This window comes from Chaetura pelagica, unplaced genomic scaffold (assembly GCF_000747805.2).
Source record: "Chaetura pelagica isolate M959 unplaced genomic scaffold, ChaPel_1.0 scaffold159, whole genome shotgun sequence".
NCBI lineage: Eukaryota > Metazoa > Chordata > Aves > Apodiformes > Apodidae > Chaetura > Chaetura pelagica.
Genome location: NW_009954555.1, coordinates 2,320,070 through 2,331,694, shown reverse-complemented (window position 1 = coordinate 2,331,694; position 11,625 = coordinate 2,320,070). Strand labels below are relative to the sequence as shown.

At 42.2% G+C, this 11,625-nt stretch overlaps 1 protein-coding gene across 1 annotated transcript in view; it reads left to right on the top strand.

The window, feature by feature from the left end:
* Window positions 1-6,661: 6,661 nt before the first annotated feature.
* CA6 (carbonic anhydrase VI) overlaps window positions 6,662-11,625 on the top strand; it is a 10,489-nt gene continuing 5,525 nt past the window's right edge. The window contains exons 1-2 of the mRNA XM_010005251.1: window positions 6,662-6,695; window positions 8,784-8,966. Of these exons, the coding sequence (XP_010003553.1) occupies window positions 8,942-8,966 (25 nt within the window). The 5' untranslated portion in view covers window positions 6,662-6,695; window positions 8,784-8,941. The remainder of the gene's footprint in view (window positions 6,696-8,783; window positions 8,967-11,625) is intronic.

The window sequence follows — 11,625 nt, the reverse complement described above, 5'->3', positions numbered from 1 at the left end:
CAGTTGGATGCAGAAGTCAGCGCCCTTTCGCTCAGATTTGATCTCTTCATTGACCCTGCAGACTGTGGTGGTTTTAAGGACCGTTCATTGGAAAGGTAATGGCAGAGTCTGACAATGCTGTTTCTAGGTATCTATTAAAATTATTGAATGACTATTTAATATGTTTTCTTCCAGGCATTCAAAACCTCCTCTGATTTGATATCCTGCTCTCTTATTTCTCATCCCCCTTTTCTGTCATGTTTTTGTCTTGCAGCCTAACTCTATGCAATTAAACACTAGAGGTTTTAGGCACATGAATAATGAAATTACTTGAGGTGACAGACCTGGTGTCTTTTTAATGCTTGTAACTTCCACCGCTTCTCTTAATCCTCCTGCCTTCCCCCAGAATTTTAGACATGAACCAGTTAGTGTCCTGAAAATTATTTTTAAAAGCCACCAGTCTTTTAGCCATGCAGTCCCTGCATTTAATATCCAGCCTGAAAGTAACTTCAGAATAAAGACTGAGTAAGGGAAGGACTTGGACTGAATTAGATCTTTGAGGTTCTCATGCTGAAAACTGACAATTAGAGCACAAAAATTAAAGAGTTGTCAGTGAGGATCTGGCATGAGAGTGACAAACTCTGCACGGCTGCAGGGACCTCAGCCTGCTATCTCAGCTGACAATCTGATTTCTGCTTTTCTCCAACTCCCACTGTCTTTGGTAGGCTTGGAATTTGAATTTTCTATGGAAAATTGCTGCCCTCAGTTTGCAAGCCACTAGGGACAGGGCAGGGAGCTTACAGACCTTGGCCAGAGAATTTAAAGTCTAGTGGTCTATGAAATGGGTGCTCAAAGTTTATAGAATACTAACGAGGGTTTAATGGATGCTGAAGATGCAGGTAACATTAGACTAACTGCCCATTTTTGAGGAGTGATGCTATAAACACAGCTTTGTGTGTAGTGTGGGGTTACACGAGTAGCATCAGGTTACATGAGTATATGAGAGCTGTGTTCAACACTCGTGTTCTAGGCAGAATATTTTGAACATATTCTGTTTAAAATGGAACATCACTATACAACAGTGATGGCAATAACAAAAAATAAAAATAAAAAAAAAGCAGGTAAAGTTGCTGGAATAGGAAAAAAATGTACTGCTTTTTAACTACTGTAAATGCTGGTGTACTTATAAAACTACTACATCGATTTTCAGGAGATGGTGACAGGTTATTTGGAAGTGAACCAACACAAAAATAAATCAGGGTGCTAATACCAAAGGGCACACATCCCAGCAACTAATGATCTGATATGGTGATTTGAGGTGAAAGTGAAAGCTTTTAAACTAGCTGGATGTTAATTGCCAGGAACAAAGGCCATCGCTGCTGTTTCAAACCATGACAAAGCCATTAAGTAATCCTCGTTATCGAGGCCAGTGTGCAAGTCTTGCGCTGCCTCTTAAAGGGTGTTTGAGCTTCCCTGCTGAGCGGGTCTTTCCCTCTCACTTTGAAATGTATTCTGCTGTAAAGGGGAAAGCAAGCTAGGAATCGATTAGCCATTAAGAAATTATATTTGGTATTTAGGTTTTTTTAAGGATTGAAGCCTGAAAAACACAGTAGGAGTAAACCAATAACAGCTCATTTGTTTTCATAATGAGTTCATAATCCTTATGTAAAACACAAGGGTTATCTAGCAGGATTCTCTTGCTACAGAACAGGTACAGCACAGACAGTAAGATTTACATTTCCTTCATGTCGTCATCCAGCCTTAAAAATCAACCTCATTCTCATGGGAATCACTTTTAGCTCCTGTCCCTTATCCTCTCTTACACAGGCAGTGTGCAGTGGTGATGAGCTGCTGAGAGAGGACGGGCTGTGGGTGCTTCTGCTCTTGCTGAATGTCCATGTGTGGACCTTGCCTGTGGCATAAAAGCACTACAACTCTGAGCAAGCAAAGACTGGGGCACAGATGACTTGGGGAATGCAGGGACTGATTTCTTGATCTCTGAAACTGGGTGCATCTGTCCATAATTTGGTCTCTGAATCGTGCAAATCTGCTTTTATAATCCACAGGAACAGGCCTGTCTGGTTTAACTTCAAAGACTCCCATAAAAAACACAGCATCTGTATCAAGGCTGTTTCTTTGCACAGGTGGATGCTTAAGGTGGGAAAATCATACCCTGCCACAGAACTTGTGCATATCTTCCTGGATGTTTCACTCTGTGGGTTATGGAGTAATTGCACCTATAAAACTCCCTGAAAACCAACTCCCACAGGCTGTGAGCAGCTCAGCAGGTACCCTCTGGCCCACCCACTTTGCTCCCTCAGCACATACCTCAAGCACAGGTGAAGAGTTGAGCAAAGTCTGAAACACAGCAGATGCACTAAATGCTATGATTAAAGCACTGTCAAAGGCTTTACACCCACTATTCCTCCCCACTAATGTGGGCCTGTGAAGCACATCTTTTGGCCCATTTCTCTCTTCCTTTCTTTGTGGAATAGATGTTTGCTAGCATCAATCTGGGATACCCTGCTCCATGGGTGAGACCAGCTCCTCTTTTCCACTGATTTGTTTTCTTGTTTTCTATACTTTCCAATTTACCCACTGCAACAGGAATCCCAGTTAACTGGTAGGATCTCATTACAGTCATATTTCTTTGACTCCACCACTGTATCAATTGCATGACAAATCCATGTTTGCACTCCCTTCCCTACCTTCCATATCTAGCAACAAAGTTCTCTGAGATTTTCAGAAAATCACTGGAGAAAATCACAGCCTTTTCTCTGACCAGGCCTTTGACAAAGCATCTCTTCCAAGCCAGCTCTGGTCCTACTGCATCCTCTCACATAGCTTTCCCCAACCATGGGCTCTCTTGTTTTAGGAAAAAAGAGCACAAACCTTCCCTCAGCTGTGGCCTTTTCATGAAATGCTGCATGATCAGCACCTTTCTGATCATTTATCTCTCAGCAGCTACAGTGGTGGATGAAGGTCCTGCACCCTGGTCCCAGAGCAGGCTCTTCACCTCTCTAGAGAGCTGATTGCCATTCTTGTGGAGAGCGTGGAGAGTGGTTTTCCCTTCTCATGTGTACTTCTAGGGTCACTAATTCCTCTGCCCCGCTGAGCTGTGTAGGGGTTAATGAATTACTGCTTGCGCAGCTCTTTGAAGATGAGAAGAGCAATGGAAGGGCTCTGTTATTGTTACCATCTCTGAAGAGCTCTGTACTGAACCCAACTGTATTGTGTTTGGCCACTGGATGTCACAGCTGCTCAACACACAATGCAGCTCAAATAAGAAAGGAAAAGTGATTAGCCAGCAGTGGGCAACAGCCACATTTTCAGAGCCATTCTTTGTGCTGTGAAGTGTTTGTTTATTAAGGAGCTTGAGGGCTCCTCCTGTGTTTATGCACAGCTAATATTGATTTTCAGAGAGCCTGAGCAGTAGCAATGCTTCCTCTGCATCTTGTAACACTGGGAGATTAGGAGCAAAATTAATATTTTTATGAACAAAGGTGCAGATATGTATAAAATACTATTAACACAGCATCTGAGAAGGCAGTCAGGTACTTGTACATGCTGACAAGCTGTCTTGTCACTGAATTATTCCTTCTTTATCCCACTACCATCCAGAGCCCTGCTATGATGAAACATTTCTCTCAGGCTGGCTCTAAACAGCACTCCTTCAGTTCTCACGCTCAGGCCATGCTCCTGTGTACCTCACACTAAGTGCAGAGGGAAGATTGACTTCCTTCACACTGTTTTTTTCAAGGTATAGAGTCACTTGCAGCCAAGCCTGTAGAGCAAACCTATATGGACATTACAAGAACTGTAATTACATTTCCTGGAAATGAAAATGAAGAGGGATTATTTGACCATGTTCTCTTTTTTTTATAGCACCACACTGTCCTTTTCGCCACCTTGGGTAAATGGGGAGTGAAAATCTGCTCATGCTTGTGGTGCATCGAGGTGATAACCACCCCAGAAGTGATGTGAACATTACAGAGGGAAATGTATTTTAAGCTAATTCAAGGGCTGTAGCTATAAGTAAGAGTAATGGGCTGAAACTGAGCAAAAGGAAATGTAGGTTGACAATAAGCTGCAGGTAGCTAATGCTGAGGTCTGTTAGACCATGAAATGGAATTCGCAGAGGAAACCTCTCTGCTTTAAAACAGGCAAAACCTGCTTTTAGGAACACTGCTGTAAACCTCCAGAGTCTGTCTCTGACTGCCTCAAAGCCTGTTTCTATCACAAAGCTTCAGTAGAATCAACAAATACATCTGAAATTCTGTCAGTGAAAGGTGAACTTAGCCAAGCACATCAAAATAATGTATAAGAGCAAGGTGGCCTAAAGGGATTGTGAACTGGAGAAAGAAATTCTAGCTCTTTTCTATCTCTGACTTCTGTGATGTCTGTAGGTAGTTGAAAGCCAGGGGGGCAAATGAGGAAAAAAAAAACATGGTCCAAATTTCAAAGAAGCAAGGGCCACTATTGGAAGGAAGATGTAAAAATGTTACAGGCATTGTTGAATAAAAGGATCTCATGTTCCCATCTGCACAGCTCTTTCCAGCTTTACTCATGGGTGTGTGCCCACCAGCATTAGCTGCTTTCTGTCTTTTCCTAAAACTTGTGTAGGTTCTGCACACTTTTATTCATCCAGCCTGACTTCTGCAGGGAGAGCTCTATTTAAAGAGGTCTTAGACTCACTAAAACCTGGATAGCCTGATTGAAGGGAATCTGTCCATCTCACATCAAACAGCCTGCTCCTGGTCAAATGTTTGCTGGACCTGGGAGTGATGCAGCTATTGCTGCAACCCCTGATGAAACTCCTGCTGATTCAGAGGGAGAGGAGTTAACCCTTTCCAGTTCTGGGTCAAAGGAGCACTGGGGTATTGAAGCAGTTACTTCAATGAAATGGCAAGGTTTTAATGTGGCTACCGATGCTCAGAATGGAGCTGAAAGTAGGACTTGAGCTGAGCTTTAGGCCAGCAAGGACAAAGGGAGTAGTCTGGGACAAGCAGGATTTAAAAGATGGCAAAGAGTCAGGGAAAACTGTAGAGATAAAAGTGAAAAGCATGGAAGCCAGTGATGTGGGATTAAAGGCTTGTTTCCTACTGTAGTCAGGGTGGGAGGGGAGAGGCTCAAGCCTGTGTCTGTGTGAAAGTAGCTTGTCTTTGTGAAGAAATAATGCCAGGAATATTCTTAGCTGAGACACAGGACATTAGATCTTCCCTTTGGCTAAATTTGGGTGCAGAAATTATTCTTGTTAGACCCACAATCTTCTTTACCTGTAAAACACCAGTTTGCTTCAAGCACAGTCCTGCACTACATCCACACATCTCTGCAGCAATTCTACTGAGCTAGTAAAACAGATGATAAATAAAGACAAGCCTCAACCCAGCCAGGTTTAATACCATATGCACTAAAAAAAGCTATAGCTCCAAAAACCAAGAAGCGACTGTTGACATGTGCAATACTTGATGCAGAAGAACTCCTTCCATAGTATTTAGCTTGTAATTAGAAGCTTAATATTAACATACATTTAAAGAGCTTAATTAACATTATTGTTCTGTCATAATGCCAAAACAAATTCATACTTAGCGCCCTTAGTAAATTCGCTCCCCAGATTGCTGTGTCTCCCAGAGTAGCCACTAATTTGGGAGAAGCTAACGTGAGCACATCCAAAACCCACCAGAGATGTGGGGTTTGATGTGCTGAGCACCCAATGGTCCTGCTGATGCCAAGTGAAACATCACAATTTTAGCATGTTGCAAAAGCTCCATTAAAAATTAATTCACTGTCATCTCCAGTTTCCAGGCATCAGTACACTCCTAAATTGGCTTTATTTCAAATCCTTAGTGCAGACTGGGCTAGCTGGTCGATAAAGCAGAGGCAAGAGAAACAGCTTGTCCCTAAATTACACCCATTTAAACACCTGGTGTACATGGGCAGGCAGGGTGATAGGAGGGATGCTTTGGTGAAGAGGTGACCTCCTGTTCTTGACTCTTCTTCACACCCTCATGTGCTGCTGTGTGGAATTCTGGAGTGTAAAGAGGTATAAACCCCCCAGATTTCTCCCTCAGCTATTTTCAAAGCCTATTTACCCAACTGGATACACAAGGATTATGAAGTGCATTGCGGGGCATGTTTGATTAGTTTAGTCCTTATACAGTTCATTGCAACTGTCAGAATAAATTACTTCTTTTGGGGAGACAGGAGGGAAAAATACACATTTGCTTAATCAACTCACCATTACAGCAGTTCCCAAAGATTAAATATGCACTGCACAAAACAGCAAACCAGGAAAGGCCTTTTAATGTTAGCAATTAACTTGTAAAGAATACAATTTTGAATAAAACACCTGCTTCTGTTCTTTAGTCTAATCCTAGAAACCTGAGTTCACATGAAATTAACTCACCTACGGCTCTTATGGTTGAATTGTTGTTATTCCATACCTTATTGCTGAACATAACAACTGCAAATATTAATGCAAGTGGCAGGGACATTGCAGACAGGAGTGCTGAGATTTCAGTGAGCTGAGCTGTCTTGCCACATGTTTAATATTGCTGCCTGTCCCCTAAAATCCACAGCCAAGTTGTGCTGCATTTGGTGGAAGACCCCTTGGTTCTGACTGCAAAGCCAGCGAGAGATGTGGATCATAGCTGCCTTGTTCCCCCCCCTCCTGGTGCATCTGAGCTGCTCCCACCTAGTGCACTGGACATACAAAGGTAATGAAGAAACAGACTGGTTTGGGATTTCTACTGCTTGCTAAAGATGCTCCCATCCTTTTTGTACTGCAGAAGCAACACTGTTTGAATCTCTTCCCATTAGTGCAAGATCTCCACAGAGCAGCTAATTTATTCCCCTTTATTGATGCCTGTGTCTTAAAAGCCATCTTCTGCAATGTCACCCCCCTTTGCTCCTTTGTGTGGGTAGGACACATTGTCAGAGTTGGCAGACCAATGCAGTTTAAACAATGGGGGAAATCTTTACAATCTGTTAGAATAAAAGCTGCCCTTTGGATAATCCTGGAAGGAAAAGCTTTAAATACTGTCTGCTAATTACTTTATTGTCATATCCCATGCAGTACAAATCACTAAGAAGTGCTTATTTATATATTTTGTGAAATTTTATCTGATTTTTGTTTCAGAGTTTGTTTGTGGTTTTTTTTGCAGAGTTCATTTCAGTAAAATGTAATCCTTTTATAATCATTAGTGGACTGGGAATCAAGCTAAAACAAAGGATATTGTTGAATAGATGCAATACTGCAGTTAGAACTCTCAGCTATTTACAGAAGTTCTCTTTGGATTTTCTTTTGGACAGGCTGTCTGTATCTCCTAAGCCCCCCATGTTTAATCAATGTCAGGAAACAAATACCTGCACACTGACATTGCTTAAATGAAATAAAAATAAAATAATTGGCACATAGTAACAAATCCTTAGGTGTAGATGTAAGTATAATCATTTGAAAATTAGCAAGATGATGAAGTAGCTATGAACTATTTTCTTTTTACCACAATCACCTCTCCTTCCAAACCTTCTCTACAGGATTTGAAACTGGGGAGTTCAACAATCATATTATGATTATTCCTTAGCTTTAGCTCTGTCTCAGACAGAAACAACTCTGATATTGCTCAATATATTGCAGTTCTAGGGTTAAGAAGCAAAGGTTTCCTTATTGATTGTCAGTCACAGCTATGACAAAAGATGGCATAAAAAATTCTACTTATGCTTAAGGTACTAAATACAGCCCTATGGAGAGGGCAAATAGCCTTTAAGTGTTCAAGCCTTTGTTAAGAGTTTCAACAGCACCCAGACCTCTGCAGGAAAGATTCAAATTAGGGCTAAGAGGCTTAGAGACATCAGGAAAAGGATAGAACTCAGGATACCAGCTCTCCTACTTACTTGCTTCCTTCATAAGTGACCACAGGAGGATTTTTGTATTAAATACTTGCAGAGATTATAAGCACATGCAGGTGAAGCTGGAGCCTTTAGGTCTTTGTCCCAGGTTTGTGTCTGAGCTGGTGACACTGAGCAGGAAATGGAGCTGGTATTAACCCTTAGCATGAGCTCTATGGGCTATTAGACCTAGGGACTGAAGTGGCATGGAGAGCTCAGAGCAGTCAACTGTGTACTGAAATTGGGATGACCAGGTCACATTCCTGTTCCTATTCTCTCTCACAAAAGCAGTGAATCACTTCTTCATTATTTGTTGTGTGCAAAAAGGCAGGACTAGGAAGAAGTATAGCACTGTGCTCAGAAGAGGGGTGGGTTTTGTTAATAAGAACACACCTAGAACACCAACACCACCCCAGACCACTTCTACTCCTGAAAATGTAAAAAAATGTAAATTTATTTAAAACATTTCACTCCTATTCTTCTTTTCCCAGCTCTCTCCTTCGTTAAAAATAGCAAATTGGCTTCCAGTTCCTGATGCTAGGCAGAGATTTCCCACCTATTGCCCTGATCCCATTCACTCAGGAGAATCTGATTCCACACCTTTGGCAGTTGAGAGCTATTTAAATCCCCTTTCTATATAAACACTGCTGCTCTTCAGTGGAGGCTCAGCCTGCAGTCATCAGGAAGCTATTACTGCAATGCAGGTTTCTTATTTTGCAGCACAGTTGTCCTGCAGACAGAATAATGTGTATTTTCACACTAGGGAAGGCAGAACAGCCTTTTATTGCTGCAGCTCCTGGTGTTATAACAACTAGATTGACATGCCCTGCTGGCAAATGAGGAGGCTTTTCTGACTCCTGAGCTAACAGCAGTTCTCACCATGTCCTGATAACCTGGTTTGCTTCTTCTCCACACAGAAGGAGAGCTGGATGAAGAGCACTGGGGAGAACACTTTCCAGAATGTGCTGGCAAGCACCAATCTCCAATTGACATCCAGAAGAAAAAAGTGAGGTACAACCCCCAGTTGCTGCAGTTGGAGCTGAGTGGTTATGATGGGCCTTTGCAGGGGGATTTCATGATGACCAACAATGGTCACTCTGGTAAGACTAAGGGGATCCTTCTCATTACCTGCCTAAAAAGAGGAGAGGGTAGAGAAGTCATTGTTGCAAGGAGCAGCCAGAAATGGCAATCAGGGCATAGAGCTCCAAGACCTCGTTTGGTCCTGCAGCACCTCTAGTTGGCAGGCACACTTTTATCAGAATAGCTCCTGTGAGTTCAGGTATGTGTTTTCTCAGCACACACGATGTGGGAACAGCTCCTGTGTGTCCATCTCAAGCATTTTGCCATGGCTAGAACACGATCCACCTTTTGTGACCAGCAAGTGACACTAGGGTGAAATACAGTGGAATAAGCCAGCACTGCTGGAGGGTTGGGAAGTTTTTTCTTCCCTGGCTGAGCAGATGTCCTGGGAAGATGCCAAGCTCATGACAGTGCAGGAACAGATGATTCATTTTAGCTGATTGAAATGCTCATTAGAGATCATGTCCTTTCTTTTTTTGAAATCACCTTACTTTGGCATCTTCATTCTGCTCTCCTAGTTTTGCTCTTTTCCCCAATCACACAGGAAAGCTCTCCAAAAACACAGACACAAACCAGAGAAATAAAAGACAGTTATGTTTCTGCAAAATCCTTCTCTGTTAGATGTAAAAAATGGATAAAAGGCAACTACAGAATTATAGATTGACCCTTTCTTTAGGTGAACTACTAGACTGCAGGACTGTAATAGTGAGTGGTATTTGGGGCATACTGACTCCTCTCTGCACTCAGGAAACGATTCTTTTGCCCCTGTGCAATAACAAGACCTATAAGTGATAGGAAAACAGTCCAGCAGCATATCTGCATCCTAGGTTTGTTTAGATGTAGGTCACACAAAGTACAAGACAGAGGAGAATTCCTCCCTTGCAGCCAGAGGATTAGTATTTCAGGTCTCAGGAATGGAAGCTGAAGCACAGCATGGGTTAAAAGCCTTGCCTTTGGCCATACAGTCTTAGGGCATGGTTTGTAATTTAGGAGGTCCTGGATTCCCCTGCTGCAGTCTGTAATTCACTGTCTAAATAATTAATCAGCTGGTATTGTTGGGATAATGCTTTGGGACTACAGATGAGCAATGAATTTTCTGATAGCTGCAGTAGGGAATGAATATTATTTGAAAGGTATTTGGAACATAAGCTCTTTAATCCCTCACACAACAGACCTTTCCTCCTTTCTGTAACAGAAAGAGAGAAAGAAGTAGGGAATGAGAGCAGGGAAATAAAGTGATGAAAGACTTACTGCCTTCAGAGAAAGACTGTTATGATTGTATTTCTAAAAATCAAGATGAATAAGCACTCCCATTTGTGACTGACACAAGCTCAACATTCAGCTAGAAGCTGTCACAGCAGCATTGCTACTCTGACTGCCTACAGATTAATTCCTGCAGGTTTAGCTTTCAGATCTCTGACTGCACGTGTGCATTTTCTTATTCTTTTGTTAACATCAAAACAATGATTTTTCTGATGCAGGGCATTTTAGTAAAGCACAAAGGCAAATGATTCTCCTTATTCACAGCTCCTCTGCACTCAGGCTGGGATTTTCCTACTGGCTTCAGTGCAATGGTGGCAAAATCCTTCAAGGAAAAATATTCCATCAGGGCACATCAGAAAACATTTAGCACATCATAAAGGAACAGGAGATGGATTTATCATCAGGACACTTCTTACAGGCTCTCAGGAGCTGAAGACAGTGTCTCACCCAATAAATCAGCTACACTTTCTATAGTTGTACAATTACTAGGCTAAATCCCACCTGATAAAGCTTATTTGCAGTAGTGCAGAGTGTCTGCACTAGGAATTTGCACCTACCTCAGCTGTGCAGACACACACAGATAACCTGTGGTTAATGAAGCCCTTTTGAATTTGCCTTTTTTTTTTAAACGGTATTGGTCCTCTAAAGGGTAGCAAGGACACACCATCCTGGAAGACTGAAATATCATCCAGGCAGTGTGTGTGCAGCTTCCTCCAGTTGCAGATTTTTCTTAGAACTGGGACCTTAAGTATGGCCCTCATTAACTCAGCCTCCTCAGGGGCCACAGATGGGAAACAGCTGGCTGCATGTGCTCTGCTCTGCACGGCAATTTCAGTAATGGACAAGAGTCCAAACTGCAGAGCAGCAATGTGCAGTTACACTCAGATCCACACTAAGCCCAGCTGATTTCCCACTGCCTGGCAAAACCAGTGCTGAGCAGGAGCAAGGCACTTCCAGCTCAGAGCAGTCAGACTTGACACACACACTACACAGGTGAGAAAGCCAAAAGGGTTGTTACCTACCTTCATGCTTTCAGCAAAGTATGTGTATAAAATATCTTACAGAAGACTTCAGCTTCCCCTAACTCAGAACACAATTCTCTGGCTGTGTTTTACAGAAAGTAGAAACCATAGCGAGGTACCTGAGTTAGTGAGGTACTTGAGTTAAATAATCTCAATTATGGAAGACAAGCAGAAGGGATCTTAGGTAATGGCAGATTACCTACCATGGTAGATGGGTTTTTTCCCTCATTCTAGACTCGTTTCCATCTTGTCTGTCTGTAAACAGTTTACAAACAAAAGAAAGTCTTCATAAGCCCAAACTATTCTGCAGTGATAGTTGCTATTTTTTATAACATGCTCTGGGCTTTCATTGGGATGAGGTAGTTCTCCATTTTCACTGCTAGGTTTGGCATAT